We start from the raw sequence: 16,920 nt of genomic DNA, 5'->3' as shown, positions 1-16,920 counted from the left end.
CACTTTGGGAGGTCAGGAATTTGAGACCTGCTTGACCAACATGGTGAAACCCCATCTCTACTAAAAAATACAAAAATTAGCCAGGCGTGGCGGCACATGCCTGTAATCACAGCTACTTGGGAGGCTGAGACAGGAGAATCGCTTGAACCCGGGAGGTGGAGGTTGCAGTGAGCCACGATGTCGCCCACGCTGGGCGACAAGAGTGACACGCCATCTCAAAAAAAAAAAAAAAAAAAATTAGCCAGGCAGTAGTAGCACACACCTGTTGTCCCAGCTACTTAGGAGGCTGAGGCACCTGGAAGGCGGAGGTTGCAGTGAGCCAAGATTGCACTACTGCACTCCAGTCTTGGCGACAGAGTGAGACCCTGTTTCAAACAAACAAACAAAAAAAAACGGCCAGGCGCAGTGGCTCATGCCTGTAATCCCTGTACTTTGGGAGGCTGAGGCAGGCAGATCACGTGAGGTCAGGAGTTCGAGACCAGCCTGGCCAATATGGTGAAACCCCGTCTCTACTAAAAATACAAAAATTAGCTAGGCGTGGTGGTAGATGCCTGTAATCCCAGCTACTTGGGAGTCTGGGGCAGAATAGCTTGAACCCGGGAGGCGGAGGTTGCAGTGAGCTGAGATCGCGCCACTGCACTCCAGCCTGGGCGACAGAGTGTGACTCCGTCTCAAACAAAAAAACAAAACAAAACAAACAAAAAAACACGCTCTAGTCCACGCCCGCAGCCATGCCGTCCAAGGGCCCGCTGCAGTCGGTGCAGGTCTTCGGACGCAAGAAGACAGCCACAGCTGTGGCGCACTGCAAACGCGGCAATGGTCTCATCAAGGTGAACGGGTGGCCCCTGGAGATGATTGAGCCGCGCATGCTACAATACAAGCTGCTGGAGCCAGTTCTGCTTCTCGGCAAGGAGCGGTTTGCTGGTGTGGACATCTGTGTCCGTATGAAGGGTGGTGGTCACGTGGCCCAGATTTATGGTATCCATCAGTCCATCTCCAAAGCCCTGGTGGCCTACTACCAGAAATATGTGGATGAGGCTTCCAAGAAGGAGATCAAAGACATCCTCATCCAGTATGACCAGACCCTGCTGGTAGCTGATCCTCGTTGCTGCGAGTCCAAAAAGTTTGGAGGCCCTGGTGCCCATGCTCGCTACCAGAAATCCTACCGATAAGCCCATCATGACTATCAAAATTCACCTGTATAATAAACAGTTTTTGAGGGATTTTAAAGTTAAAAAACAAAACAAAACAAAAACACAAAAATTAGCCAGGTGTGGTGGCATGTGCCTGTAATCCTAGTTACCCAGGAGGCTGAAGCAGGAGAATCGCTGGAACCCAGGAGGCAGAGGCTGCAGTGAGCCGAGATCACGCCACTGCACTCCAGCCTGGGTGACAGAGCAAGACTCCATCTGAAAAAAAAAAAATCTATCTATCTATCTATCTATCTATCTATCTATCTATCTATCTATCTCCAGGATATATTTTGGTCATTAAAGCCACCCTCCCCTTCACTTGGATTACTGATATGGCCGATTCATTTGGCTCCTGCTTCTACCCTGGGCCTCTTTTTTTTTTTTTTTTTGAGACAGACTCTCGCTCTGTTGCCCAGGCTGGAGTGCAATGGCGCAATCTCGGCTCATCGCAAGCTCTGCCTCCAGGGTTCACCCATTCTCCCACCTCAGCCTCCGGAGTAGCTGGGACTACAGGCCCCCTCCACCACGCCCGGCTAATTTTGTTTTTGTATTTTTAGTAGAGACGGGGTTTCACCGTGTTAGCCAGGAGGGTCTTGATCTCCTGACCTCGTGATTCGCCCACCTCGGCCTCCCAAAGTGTTGGTATTACAGGCGTGGGCCACCGCGCCCGGCCCAGGGCCTCTTATTTTCAATACTTTGGGCAATCCTTCTAAAACCTGTCATATCATTAAAAGCCATAAAAACCTATTGCGGTTTACCAGGTTCTATAGATCTGCCCCACACACTCCTCTGACTCTTTGACATTCATCCTATACCCCCGTCTTGACCATTCTATTTTTTTTGAGACAGGGTCTCACTGTCACCCAGGCTGGAGTGCAGTGGCTCAATCAAGGCTCACTGCAGCCTCGACTCACTTCCCAGGCTCAAGCAATTCTCCCACCCAAGTAGTTGGGACCACAGGTGCATGCCACCATGCCTGGATAACTTTTATATTTTTTGTAGAGACGAGGTTTCACCATGTTCCCAGGTTGGAGTGCAGTGGTGCAATCATAGCTCACTGTAACCTCAAACTCCCAGGCACAAGCAATCCTCCTGCCTCAGCATCCCAAGTAGCTGGGACTAAAGGCGCACAACACCACGCCCAGGTAATTGTAACATGCTGTAGAGACCAGTCTCGCTATGTTGCACAGGTTGACCTGGAACTCCTAGCCTCAAGCAATCTTCTCACCTCTGCCTCCCAAAGTGCTGGGATCACATGCATGAGCCACCACGCCCAGCTATGACCATCCTATTTCAACCACACTGATTTCCTTCCTCTATTTCATATGTGCCAGTCATGCTTGCTCCTCCCTGAAGGTGTTTTCATTTACGATTCCCTTTGCAGTCTCTTCCCCAGATATCCACGATTTGCTCCCTTAGCTCCTGCAAATCTTCATTCATAAATTATCTCTTTGTTGGGGCGCCATGTCACACACCTGTAATCCTAGCACTTTGGGGAGTTGAAGCGGGAAGATAACTTGAGCCAAAGAGTTAGAGGCTGCAGTGAACTAGCATTACACCACTGCATTTCAGTCTGGGTGACGGCGAGACCCTTTCTCTAAAAAAGTACAAATAAAAGTAAAACCATCTCCTTCTTGAGGCCTATCCTAACCACCTCATTTAAAATTGCAAGACTTGCTTCATTTCTATTATCCTTCACTGTATTTTCACTATAGCACTTGCCACTTTTATTATTTAATTTCCTTATTGTCTGTCTCCCTTCTCCTCCACCAGGGTAAGCTCCATGAGAACAGGGATCTTTGCTTTGTTTTTATTCAGTGATGTACCTAAACACCGGGGACAGGCTCTGGCACACTGTTTGATGCTCAAAAATTGTTAAACAAGTAAATTAAAATCCTGAGTTTTCAGAGTCTTTTTGATATATTGTCTAACTAGGCCACTATACCATGATGCCAACATGATAAATCTACAGGTTTCATATAATCTGCACACTTGTCAGGATAGAATTTTGCTTTGGGGATGACCATTTTGTACTCTGGCAGGACAAACAAACGTTGGATGTCCCAGGGGCTTTGTTTACTTTTATAGATGTGTTTCTATTTTTCTTCTTCTTTTGAGACAGCGTCTCGCTCTGTCGCCCAGGCTGGAGTGCAGTGGCATCATCTTGGTTCACTGCAATCTCCGCCCTCCCTGGTTCAAGCGATTCTCCTGCCTCAGCCTCCGGGACTATAGGTGCGTGCCAGCACGCCTGACTAATTTTTATGTTTTTTAGTAGAGACGGGGTTTCACCATGTTGGTCAGACTGGTCTGGACTTCCTGACTTCGTGATCTGCCCGCCTCCGCCTCCCAAAGTGCCGGGATTACAGGCATGTGCCAGCGTGCTTGGCCATGTTTCTATTTTTCTAAGAAGTATACTGTTGCTGCAAGGATTTGTTCCTTGAACTCCAATACTTCTGAAGTACAGGGAAGCATTTTATAACCAACTCTCTGAACGTTTTGCCTCAAAGGAGAAAAAATTATTACACCGTGTGGGAGTGCTAACTGCAGCCAAAAATATTTTGAAGGACTTCCCATATTAAAGTCTCTAAAGAACCTCATTTATCTTTACTAGGAAAAAGTTATTGCTGTTTTAAATTCTCTTCTATTCCAGAATTTGCCTTGAGAAGCTGTTCTTTCCTTGAACAATGGATAAAAAAAAAAAAAAAGGAACAAATCCAAAGGCATGGGCAAAAGGGGCCTAGTCCACACCATTTACTTTTTTTTTTTTTTTTTGAGACAGAGTCTCGCTCTGTCGCCCAGGCTGGAGTGCAGTGGCACGATCTCGGCTCACTGCAAGCTCCGGCTCCCAGGTTCACGCCATTCTCCTGCCTTAGCCTCCCGAGTAGCTGGGACTACAGGCGCCCACCACCACACCCGGCTAATTTTTTTTTTTAATTTTTAGTAGAGACGGGGTTTCACCGTGTTAGCCAGGATGGTCTCGATCTCTGACCTCGAGATCTGCCTGCCTCGGCCTCCCAAAGTGCTGGGATTACAGGCGTTGAGCCACTGCACCCAGCCCAGCCCAGCCCACACCATTTCTATACTGCCTTGACTGTCTTAAGAATCTGGGTGTAATCAAAGTTTTGGTTAACATCTACCCTCTTTTAGGGAACACAAATGTGGTACAAATTAATTCAGACACCTCAGTTTTAGAGTAAGAAAGAAAAACTACATGAACAATGAATTGGCAATTCTGGAATTCACTAGTCTGGTCTAGCTTGACAAACACAAATGAGATACAGGACTACATAAACAAAGGCCTTTTCACCTCTAGGGCAGATCATGAAATTGTGGTGATTCGAAATCTGTTTATTTGAACATGGTTCTCTGCATATTTAAAGTTGACTAGTTCCAACAGTGTTTGGGTTTTTTCGGTTTAGGAAGCTGGAAAAAGTCTTAAGGTCGATATGAGGATGGGGGAGGAGGTTAGCTCTGGATTTCTGTTTAACTGTTTTGCAAATGTACGCCATTGGTCATAAGGGAGATGTCAACTGTGCAAACACCACCCACTCTTTTTTTTTTTTTTTTTTTTTTGAGACAAGAGTTTCGCTCTTCTTGCCCAGACTGGAGTACAATGGCGCGACCTCGGCTTACCGCAACCTCGGCTTACCGCAACCTCTGCCTCCCAGGGTCAAGAAATTCTCCTGCCTTAGGCTCCGGAGTAGCTGGGATTACAGGCATGCACCACCACGCCTGGCTAATTTTCTATTTTTAGTAGAGACGGGGTTTCTCCATGTTGAGGCTGGTCTCCAACTCCTGACCTCAGGTGATCCGCCTGCCTCGGCCTCCCAAAGTGCTGGGATTACAGTCGTGAGCCACCGCGCCCAGCCACCACCCACTCTTTAAGAAAATACAAATCAACGCCATTTTTTGTACAATAAAAGGATGTGCTTTCTGTGTTAATGTAATGGTTAAAGGTATAAAGCATGTGTTTTGGGCTCTGTCGCCCAGGCTGGAGTGCAGTGGCACGATCTCGGCTCACTGCAAGCTCCGCCTCCCGGGGTTCACGCCATTCTCCTGCCTCAGCCTCCCGAGTAGCTGGGACTACAGGCGCCCGCCCCCAAGCCCGGCTAATTTTTGTATTTTTTTTTTTTTAGTAGAGACAGGGTTTCACCGTGTTAGCCAGGATGGGCTCGATCTCCTGACCTCGTGATCCGCCCGCCTTGGCCTCCCAAAGTGCTGGGATTACAGGCGTGAGCCACTGCGCCTGGCCCAAAGTATGTGTTTTATAAATAAAAATGAACCCCAGGAATTAGGAGTGTTTAAACAGACCCTTCTAGTCTGTTCAAGTGCTGGGCAATCATTCTTCGAATCTAAACTGCCCAGCTAATTAGAGCCATAATAATTTACCTGAGTTATCAGGCTACTGTAACAGATTCCAGATTTCCACTAAAACTAATAGTTTTACACTATTTCATTTTCATTGTGCAGACAAAAAAGAAAAAAAACACAGCATTTAAAAAAAAATTCTGTAAGCTCTCACCGCCAAAAGGAAGCATAGGCCAGGCGCGGTGACTCACGCCTGTAATCGCAACACTTTGAGAGGATCTCTTGAGCCTAGACGCTCAAAACCAGCCGGGGCAACATGGTGAAACCGTCACTACAAAAGGTTAAATTAGCCCAGCGCCAGGCACGGTGGCTTATGCCTGAAATCCCAGCACTTTGGGAGGTCGAGGCGGACGGATCACTTGGTCAGGAGATGGAGACCATGCTGGCCAACATGGTGAAACCCCATCTCTACTAAAAATACAAAAATTCGCCGGGCGTGCTGAGGCGTGCCTGTAGTCCCAGCTACTCCGGAGGCTGAGGCTGAGGCAGGAGAACTGTTTGAACCCGGGAGGCGGAAGTTGCAGTGAGCCAAGATCCACTGCACTCAAGCCTGGGTGACAGAGCGAGCCTCCTTCTTCAAAAAAAAAAAAAAAAAAAAAAAGCCCAGCGTGGTGATTCGCGCCTATTCTCAGCTATTCAGGAGGCTGAGGTGGGAGGATAACCTGAGTCCAGGGAGGTCGAGGCTGCAGTGAGCTGTGATTTCGTTACTGCAAGAAACAGAGACCTTGTCTTAAAAAAAAAAAAAAAAGATAGTTGATGTCAAAAGATACGGCATAAAAATTTAAAGCTCTATGCAGTGCTTTTGGTCATAATGAAACTAAATTACTTGGAATCCAAAAGCCTCTTCTCAGATATTTCTTTCATCTGGAAGCCATCAAATCCTGATCGATTCCTTCAACAGATGTTCTTTTACCTTTTCATCCTATCATTATGAGCTTTACCTCCTGTTACTGAAATAACTCCCTATAATTATACATAGTAAGAATATAACGGGCTGGCTCTTCTATGTACTCACGCTGTGGTGAAGAAAAACTTAAAAAAATTAAACAAAAAAACCTTGTACGAAAGCAAAGGAAGAAGACAAATTTAGCAGCAGTTCTCTTGAATTTCCTGGCTTTGTTGATTTCGAACCACAAGGTTAACATTAAAACACCAAGACTCACATTTACATATTTCTTTTGAAATCAGAAAAACAATAGCTCTTTGAAATGACGCTGGAACGCACACAATAGATTCTACTGGGTCAATGTATTATTTATATACTCATCTGAACTTTCAAAAGAAGTTAAATGGGAGATGTTCTCAACAGGCAGAAATAAGATATTCCAATCTATTGTTCAAGTTTATGGCTCCGATATAACTAATGGGCTATAAACCCCTATCTGGAAAACAGTTGCGCAGTGCGTGCTTAATGGCCAGCCAATGAAAAGCAACGTCTCATTCTACCCCGTCTTCCAGCACGTCAAGGACATCCCACTCCTTTTTTTTTTTCTTTTTAAAGAGGCCAACCGCTGGGGACACCTGGTTTTGGCACCTTTGTGAGGTCTCCCAGCAGCACAGGAGCTCTAAGGGGCACGCTCTGCAGTTGAGCTATTTGCAGAGCTCCATGATCGCTCAAAGCCGAGCACGCGCACGGGTTTGCTACTGGCACCAGCACAAGGCTTTAGACAGGCACTTCCCACGGCTGAGTTCTAGGCATCCCTTTTTTGAAACGTGTTCTCTCCACCCTGCAAGGGTGGGGTGAGAAATCTCACTTTCCAAGGGCTTGCAAGGAGCAAGAGAGTCGGCGCCTTGCGGACTCCCCGGCCGCGCTTCAAGGTTCACACGCCGCGTGGCAGCTCGGATGCAGCCCGGTTCCGAGGCGGTCGGCGGTCGAGACTGGGGCCTCAAGCCGAGAAGCGAAGAACAAAGCGGCCGCGTTAGCCCGCCGCCCCGAGGGACAGCCCGGGCGCGCCCACCGCTCCGCCCACACCCCGCCCCTCGGCCGCGCGAAATGGCGGCGGCCGCGCCACAAAATGGCAGTCGCTCGGTCGCGGAGAAGCACCTGCTAAATGCCGTGACTCACTCCCCCTGCCCGGCCCCGCTAGCGCCAACGTCGTTCTCCCCGCCCAGGCGCCCCGGTCTTCCCACGCCGCCCCGCCCGGGGGCAACAGGGTCCGGAGCCCGCCAACAACGCGGCGCCTTTGTGCGGGCGCACGCCACCTTTACTCAGCCACACGGGCCCCTCTCCGGGGGGCTTTTTCTTAAAGGGGCAACCGCTGGAAGCAACGGAGCACCGCCGCCCGGGACGCCCCTCAGGCCCGGGGTTACTACGGTTTCCCCAACTCGCAGCGTTAGCGTCAGGCCACCAAAGTGAAAACGGGTGGTGAAAGGACCACAGAGCCCGATAGAGAAAACCTAGGAAAAATTAGTGAAAGACGCCCCCAACCAATGCTTTGGCGGCCACGCTGAGTCCTAACGTACTGAGCCCACTCGACGGGGCCCGTGCGCACAAGCGGCTCCAAAGGGCGGGTTTCGGCTTTCCTTCCACCTCGCAAAAGTCCAGTGAGCGCTCTAGGTTTCTCATGGCTACCCCCTGCCCTCTCCCCGTGCTGGGGAGTCTCGGGGGCTGAGCAGTGGCAGAGGGAGGAGCGGCTGCCGCGGTCCCTGTGCTTTTTCTCTGGCGTGAGAGTCTCAGTGGCCTTGGGCTCTGCTTGGGCCGTGGCTCGAAGGTTGGAGGTGTCGCGGTGCGCTTGGGCTTTTTCGCTTTCTTTCAAAACGCTTGCTTCCTGGCGCTCCCCACCCCCCAGCGTCCCTTTGGCTCCATCTTTCCAGAAACTTCTCTGAGAAACTCAGCAAAAAGCATCCGATTTCGCCACTGCTTCCCCCTCCGCGCATGCGCGAGACGCCTGGCGGAAAGCCTTGGGCGCGCCGGAGTGTGAGAGTGGTGCATGAGCGCGCGCGCGCTCGCCGTGCGGGGGCGGTTCTCTCTGACAATGAAGGGAAAGAATTCCCCCCCCCTCAACATTCCGTCCTCGCGCAAGCGCGTCGGAGCCACTTCCTTGGCCTTTGAGGGAAGGGGGAGGGGTCGTCCCGAAGCGCGCTAGTCGTGGTTCCGCGCGCCTGCGCACGGGGCCGTTGTCCGCGAGTCTTTGCTGTGAAGTGCGTCTGAACAGCTCGCTTGTGCCCGACCTACTTTTTCCTTAAGGCCCACTCGCGGAAACTAGTTTCTTGTGGGATTATCGATTCTGTACCCCGAGTTTCCTGGAGATTAGTCTCCCCTTTGTGCCCCGGGGATGAGGCTGGACGGCGTCGCGCTGGCTTGTCTTCCACCCCTTCCCGCGCCATGTTTGGAACGGCTGTTGACTGGATCCCGTGTGGAGTGTGATGGAGCCTTCTCGAAACGGGAAAACAGTCCTGGCCGAAGGCTTGGGTGGTGCCTGGGCCGGCTTATATTAGGCACTGCGTAGAATGTTTGCTCACTAAGCCCAAAGAAAGGTGTCTTTTTTTTTTTTTTTTTGAGATGGGAGTCTCTTGTCACCCAGGCTGTAGTGCAGTGGCGCAGTCTCGGCTCACTGCAACCTTCGCCTCCCGGGTTCAAGCGATTCTCCTGCCTCAGCCTCCCATGTAGCTGGGACTACAGGCGCCCGCCAATACGCTCGGGTAATTTTTGTATGTTTAGTAGAGATGGGTTTCACCATGTTGGTCAGGCTTGTCTCGAACTCCTGAGCTCAGGTGATCCGCTCACCTCGGCCTCCCAAAGTGCTGGAATGACAGGCGTGAGCCACCGAGCCCGGCTTTGCCCCCAGCGTGGGAACGGGGTCTTGCTGTGTTGCCCAACTGTTTTGGAAGTCCTGACGTCAAGAGATCCTTCCGCCTGGGCCTTCCAAAGTGCTGAGATTACAGGTGTGAGACGCCACGCCCGGCCTTTAAAAAAAAAAAATCAAAATGGTTTTAAAAGGTGTCATTTTCATTGGAACGGGGTGGGCCTCCTAGTGCCCGCCACAGTCCTCCACTCAGGCCGGCGGGGCGGGCCCTGGACTCGGCCTCGGTGCGTGGGTGCAGAGGGCCTAGGCCGCAGCTGCTGCTCCCTCTGCCGAATTGAGCTGGGCGGTGGTAACCATAGTGGACCGCACTTCCTCTTCGTTCAGTGCCTCCCCTCATTCTTGTCCTTTAGGAGTGTGGTGGAAATTATTACCAGGGTTATGGGTTCTTCAAAATACAAAAAGCCAAACCAAAACGAAAAAAAACACTCTTGTGTAATGAACTTCCCCCGCGTGCAAAATTCGGGGAACCCGGGCGGCTTGCCTCTGCCTCCTGCCTGCGCGGTCTCCCTAGACGTATTGCCTCCCGCCTAGCCGCCTCCCTAGACGTACTGTCTTGTGACGCACCCCCGAGTCCCTGTAGGTGCAAGGCTTTAAAAAGGGAGCTTTTTCGAGAAGAAAGCACATCGGGGGCTCTTAGAGGCCAGCGTGGACGCCGCAATCGCGGGGTGAGCCGCGCGACGACCCTATGGCTCTCGGAAGGTGCTGACTTGGGGCGGGTGCGCGTGCACCACTGACCGCGCCAGCCCGGGGTCGGGCCGGGGCAGCGCGCTGGGCGGAGCCGCTCCGTGGCCCCTAACAAAGGGCGAGCTCATTGCCCGGTGGGAACTGTGAGTTGGTGTCAGAGTCCTACTAGGAACTCAGTATATGAAACTTATCTAGAGGGTGTTGAAGTACCAGCAAGCAATAGAATTCTGACAAGGCTGTAATTTGAGGCTTGGAAATGACCAGGTTAACTGTCTCGTGAATTCGTAGAATTTGTTATAGATTCTGTCTTAACATAATTTATGCTTAATAGAGTCTTTAAAATCGGCGTTCCTACGGTAATGATACCACTGACTACTAAATAAGAAGAAAATTTGTGGTGTGTATGTTTTATAATTTGAAATAGGCATATCAAAGTTCTTTTGTGCTAATAGGATCCTGGAGATGGATTTATTTATTTATTTAGAGACAGAGTCTCTCTGTGTCGTCTAGGCTGGAGTACAGTGGCACGAACAGAACTCACTGTAGCCTCGACCTCCTGGGCTCAATGGATTCGCCCACCTGCAGGCGCACCGCCACACCCGGCTAATTTTTAAATTTTTTGTAGAGACAAGGGTCTTGCCTTGTTGTCCAAGCTGGTCTGGAACTCCTGGGCTCAAGTGATCCTCCCACCTCAGCCTCCCAAAGTGTTGGGGTTACAGGTGTGACCCACTGGTCCAGGCCTGTTTGAATTATTTACTTCAAACTACAGCTAGGTGTCTGAGAGGAGCAGCAGAAGAGCTTCAAACAAATCTGCTGAAAATTTCCATCCATATGTAATAAGCTACTAAACACAATTTATTTGGTATTGTTTTTGAGATTTCATCAAATGCAGTTTGATAGCCTTCTCTGAATTAATCAGAAGTCTTGGCCGGTTTTGGTGGCTCACGCCTGTAATCCCAGCACTTTGGGAGGCTGAGGCAGGGGATCACTTGAGGTCAGGAGTTTGAGACCAGCCTGGCCAACACGGTGAAAACCCGTCTCTGTTAAAAATACAAAACTTAGCCGGGCGTGGTGGCCGGCGCCTGTAATCCCAGCTATTCGGGAGGCTGAGGCACGAGAATTGGTTGAACCCAGGAGGGGGAGGTTGCAGGGAGCCGAGATCGCGACGCTGTACGCCAGACAGGGCGATGGGGGGGGAGACTCCGTCAAAAAAAGAAAAAAGAAGTTTTGATTTGCGTTATTTACGTTCTGCTTGTGTCTTGATGTTATAGAAGTTACAATCTCCTAGGCCTGGGTGTTTTGGTTAATGTGATTATCACTTATGGTGAAACAGTTGAGCTTTTTAATAATGGAGATTACCAGTAGGGTCTTAAAAGGTTGAGTGAGGGCCTGGCACCATGGCATTCGCCTGTAGTCCGGTGGTTGGAGGGGGAGGATCCCTTGAGCCCAGGAGTTTGAGGTTGCAGTGAGCTATGATCCTACCCCTGCACTCTAGCGGGAGTGAAAGAATGACACTCTCTCAAAAAGAAAAAAAAAGTTAAATAAAATATCTGAGTTAACATAGAGAGTAATAACATTTTGTTCATGTGGGATTTGTTAATATATATGTTAATTTAATGCAGTCAACTATCAACATTTCAGGGGAACCCTTAGCTAAAGTGACCCAGATGCTGACTTCCAAAAGTCATTTATTTTATTTTTTATTGTTTTGAGACGCAGTTTTGCTCTTCTTGCCTAGGCTAGAGTACAATGGTGCAATTTTGGCTCACTGCAATCTCCGCCTCCGAAGTTCAAGCGATTCTCCTGCCTCAGCCTACTGAGTAGCTGGGATTATAGGCATGCACCACTAGCCCTGGCTAATTTTATATTTTTAGTAGAGATGGAGTTTCTCCATGTTGGTCAGGCTGGTCTTGAACTCCCTGCCTCAGGTGATCCACCTGCCTTCGCCTCCCAAAGTGCTAGGATTACAGGTGTGGGCCACCGAGTGCGGCCCAAGTCATTTTATTATAACTTTTTAATTTCAGATTATAAAAGCAATACCTGACAGGGCTTGGTGGCTCACTTCTATAATCCCAGCACTTTGGGAGGCTGAGTCTGGAGGATTGCTTGAGACCAGGAGTTTCAGACCAGCCTGGGCAATATGGTCAGACACCATCTCTTTTAAAAAAGACAAAAACTTAGGGGGCCGCACCCAGTGGCTCACGCCTGTAATCCCAGCACTTTGGGAGGCCAAGGCGGGAGGATCACAAGGTCAGGAGATTGAGACCATCCTGGCCAACATGGCGAAACCCCGTCTCTACTAAAAATACAAAAATTAGCTGGGTGTGGTGGTGTGTGCCTGTAGTCCCAGATACTTAGGAGGCTGAGACAGGAGAATCCCTTGAACCCAGGAGGCGGAAATTGCAGTGAGCCAAGATTGCGCCACTGTACTCCAGCCTGGGTGACAGAGTGAGACCTGGTCTCAAAAAAAAAAAAGCCGGGTGTGGTGGCGTGGGCCTGTGGTCCCAGCTACTCAGGAGGCTAAGGCTGGAGGATTGCTTAAGCCCAGGAGGTTGAGGCTGCAGTAAGGTGATCACACCACTGCACTCCAGCCTGGGAAACAGAGCAACCCGATCTCAAAGAATAATAAAATAAAAGTAATACCTGTTAACCAAAGAAAAATTTAGAAAATATAGAGGAATAAATTTTTTTTTTGATGGAGTCTTACTCTTTTGCCCAGGCTGGAGTGCAGTAGCTCGATCTCGGCTCACTGCAACCTCTGCCTGCCGGGTTCAAGTGATTCTCCTGCCTTAGCCTCCCAAGTAGCTGTGATCACAGGTGGCCACCACCATGCCTGGCTAATTTTTTTTTTGTTTGAGATGGAGTCTTACTCTGTTGCCCAGGCTGGAGTGCAGTGGCGCGATCTCGGCTCATGGCAACCTCCACCTCCCAGGTTCAAGCAATTTTCCTGCCTCAGCCTCCTGAGTAGCTGAGACTACAGGAACTCGCCACCAAGCCCGGCTAATTTTTTGTATTTTTAGTAGAGATGGGGTTTCACTGTGTTAGCCAGGATGGTCTCTGTCTCCTGACCTCATGATCCGCTTGTCTCGGCCTCCCAAAGTGCTGGGATTACAGGTGTGAGCGACCGTGCCAGGCACTTGTATTTTTTTTTTTTCCGAGATGGAGTCTTGCTCTGTCACCCAGGCTGGAGTGCAGTGGCATGATCTCAGCTCACTGCAACCTCTGCCTCCCGGGTTCAAGCGATTCTCCTGCCTAAGCCTCCCAAGTAGCTGGGATTAGAGGTACACGCCACCATGCCCAGATAATTTTTTTTTTTTTTTTTTTTTTTTAAGAGACAGAGTCTTGCTCTGTTGCCCAGGCTGCAGTGCAGTGGTGCGATCTTGGCTCACTGCCACCTCTGCCTCCTGGGTTCAAGCAGTTCTCCTGCCTCAGCCGCCCGAGTAGCTGGGATTACAGGTGTGAATCACCGTGCCCGGCCTTAATTTTTGTATTCTTATTAGAGATGGGGTTTCCCCATATTGGCCAGGCTGGTCTCAAACTCTTGACCTTGTGTTCTATCCACCTTGGCCTCCCAAAGTGTTGGGATTACAGGCGTGAGCCACTGCGCCCGGCCCTAATTTTTGTATTTTTAGTAGAGACAGGGTTTCACCATGTTGGCCAGGCTGGTCTCGAACTCCTGACCTCAGGTGATCCACTGGCCTCAGCCTCCCAAAGTACTGTGATTACAGGCATGCACCATTGCTCCCAGCCAGGAATAAAATTTTTAAAAAAAATTCAAATTCTACCACATAGGCATTAACCATGATTAACATTTGCAAATATCTTTCCAGTCTATTTTCCACTCAATTACACAAATATTGGTAAACTGCATTAGTAATTCTTAGTATTAAGTATATTGCCAGTATTTCCTCACAGGGGGAAAAATGTTACTTTTAGCAACTTTCCAGGAATAAACAATGGTAGAAACTTAAGAACTGATTTAAAAATATATCAGCCAGTATATTCATTTCTGAAAAACTAAAAATAACACGGAATAAATTATTTAGCTTTCTTAGAGGGTTGAACAGTAAAGTACCATATGAAGTTTTTTTTTTTTTAGACGGAGTCCACTCTGTTGCCCAGGCTGACTGCAACTTCTTCCTCCCAGGTTCAAGTGATTCTCCTGCCTAAGACTCCTGAGTAGCTGGGATTACAGGTGCATGCCACCATGCCCAGCTAATTTTTGTATTTTTAGTAGAGACGGGGTTTCACTATATTGGCCAGGCTAGTCTGGAACTCCTGACCTCAGGTGATCCACCTGTCTCGGCCTCCCAGAGTGCTGGGGTTACAGGCATGAGCCAACCGTGCCTGGCTCTGTTATAAAGTATTAGCTTGCTTAAAGAATGGATCTGCGCTGGGTGCAGTGGCTCACACCTATAACCCCAGCACTTTGGGAGGCCAAGGCTGGCAGATCCCTTGAGTTCGGGAGTTCAAGACCAGCCTGGGCAATATGGAGACGCCTCTACAAAAAAATACCAAAAACAATTAACTGGGCCTGGTGGTGTGCGCCTGTAGACTCTGCTACTAGGTGGGAGGATGGCTTGAGCCTGGGAGGCAGAGGTTGCAGTGAGCTAAGATTGCACCACTATACTCCAGCCTGGGCGACAGAGGGAGACCCTGTCTCAAAAAAAAAAAAAAAAAAAAAAAAAGAACTAGAGGACTAGCTGGCTAATATTTTCAATTCTTTGGAGTTCTGATAATTTATTTATTTATTTATTTATTTAGAGATGGAGTTTCGCTCGTTGCCCAGGCTGGAGTGCAATGGCGTGATCTTGGCTCACTGCCAAGATCAAACACCCTTTAATAATATTACAGTGGTGTTGCGTTTTATTTTCTGTTATTTTGGGGAAAAAACTTGGTTCTAATAGTACGAGTTTGTTGGTATTGTCAAATTCTCATGTGGTTGGGGCTTTGTTCATTTTATAGCTAGTTAATATTATATTATTTTATTTTATTTTATTTACTTATTTTTTGAGATGCAGTCTCACTGTCGTCCAGGCTGGAATGCACTGGCACGATCTTGGCTCACTGCAACCGCTGCCTCCTGGGTTCAAGCAATTGTCTGTCTCAGTCTCCCGAGTAGCTGGGATTCCAAGTGCCCGCCACCACACCTGGCTAATTTTTTTGTATGTTTAGTAGAGATGGGGTTTCACCATCTTGACCAAGCTGGTCTTGAACTCCTGACCTTGTGATCCACCCGCCTCGGCCTCCCAAAGTGCTAGGATTACAGACATGAGTCACTGCGCCTGGCCAGTTATATGATTTTATATGATGCCTTTTATATATTTTATATGACGCCTTTAAGAAGAAATACGCAGGTGGATCTCCTGTGGTCAGGAGCTCCAGACCAGCCTGGCCAACATGGTGAAATCCTGTGTCTACTAAAAATACAAAAATTAGCTGGGTGTGGTGGTGTGCACCTTAGTCCTAGCTACTAGGGAGTCTGAGGTGGGAGGATTGTGTGGACCTGGGAGGTGGAGGTTGCAGTGAGCTGAGGTGGCACCATTGTACTCCAGCCTGGGCAACAGAGCAAGACTCCATCTCAAAAGAAAAAAAGAAGAATTTTTAAAAATATTTTATATATATTTTATTTTATTTTTATACTTTGGGCTGGGCACAGTGGCTCACACTTGTAATCCCAGCACTTTGGAAGGCCTAGGCAGGTGGATCACTTGAGGTCAGTGTTTCGAGATCAGCCTGGCCAACATGGTGAAAACCCATCTCTACTAAAAACACAAAAATTAGCCGGGCGTGGTAGCAGGCACCTGTAGTCCCAGCTACTCAGGAGGCTGAAGCACAAGAATCTCTTGAACCTGGAAGGTGGAGGTTGTAGTGAGCCCAGATCACGCCACTGCACTCCAGCCTGGGCAACAGAGCAAGACTGTCTCAAAATAAAAAAAGAAGAAATGCATATATATATATTTTTTTTCTTTCTTTTTTTTTTTTGAGACAGAGTCTCGCTCTGTTGCCCAGGCTGGAGTGCAGTGGCGTGATCTGGGCTCACTGCAACCTCTGCTTCCCGGGTTCAAGCGATTCTCCTGCCTCAGCCTCCCGAGTAGCTGAGACTACAGGTGCATACCACCATGCCCGGCTAATTTTTTGTATTTTTAGTAGAGATGGGTTTTCACTGTGTTAGCCAGGATGGTCTTGATCTCCTGACCTTATGATCGGCCTCCCAGAGTGCTGGGATTACAGGCGTGAGCCACCAGGCCCGGCCAAAATGCTTATATTTTAAGTGCATGTTTTCTCCTGAAACAGCTTAATTTTAATAGCTTGGGACCTGACTTGTAACCAAATTCTTGTTAAAATCTGATAACTATCCTGTCCTGTTTAAATGGAGATATTATTTTACTACTCTACTTGCTGGGTTAGCATTCAAAGCCTGAGTTGGAGGCTCAGACGCTTTTTCCATCTGAGCTTTCATTACGCATGACTGAACTCTTTGAGCATGTCTAGCATGCTAAATACAGCAGCTCCTCACAGTGTGAAAATAAAACCTGATTAAAAACAAATCTATTTTAATTCCACTTTGCAAATGGCTCTGCTTTAATGTCAGCTTTCTGAATTATCTTTAATAATCAAATGAGGAAATTCACTTCACCATCCGCTTATCATAGATAAATCACAACCTACTTTTTGATCTTTTTCAGTGAGCATCAATTATTGTTAAATAAAAAAACATCAGAGAATAACAGAGTGGGTTGCCTTTCTATTGAAACCATAGCAAAGATACATGCTTTAAAGAAGTTCTGCCCCTGTAAAGCTTTGTAACAGGAATACAAATGGAGAAAAGCTTTTCTGGTGTTTTTTGATGCATTGTCAGCAAAAAT

General features: G+C 48.5%; 1 protein-coding gene across 1 annotated transcript; it reads left to right on the top strand.

Annotated features, from left to right (window-relative positions):
- Window positions 1–716: 716 nt before the first annotated feature.
- LOC107974983 (small ribosomal subunit protein uS9-like) lies at window positions 717–1,230 on the top strand. Its single transcript, XM_024356584.3, has one exon. The coding sequence runs from the start codon at window positions 732–734 to the stop codon at window positions 1,170–1,172; it is 441 nt and encodes a 146-aa protein (XP_024212352.1). The 5' UTR covers window positions 717–731; the 3' UTR covers window positions 1,173–1,230.
- Window positions 1,231–16,920: the final 15,690 nt, after the last annotated feature.

Source organism: Pan troglodytes, chromosome 1, assembly GCF_028858775.2.
Source record: "Pan troglodytes isolate AG18354 chromosome 1, NHGRI_mPanTro3-v2.0_pri, whole genome shotgun sequence".
In the NCBI taxonomy this organism is placed as follows: domain Eukaryota; kingdom Metazoa; phylum Chordata; class Mammalia; order Primates; family Hominidae; genus Pan; species Pan troglodytes.
The sequence above is the reverse complement of the archived record's forward strand: the minus strand, read 5'-3'. Positions and strand labels throughout refer to the sequence as shown.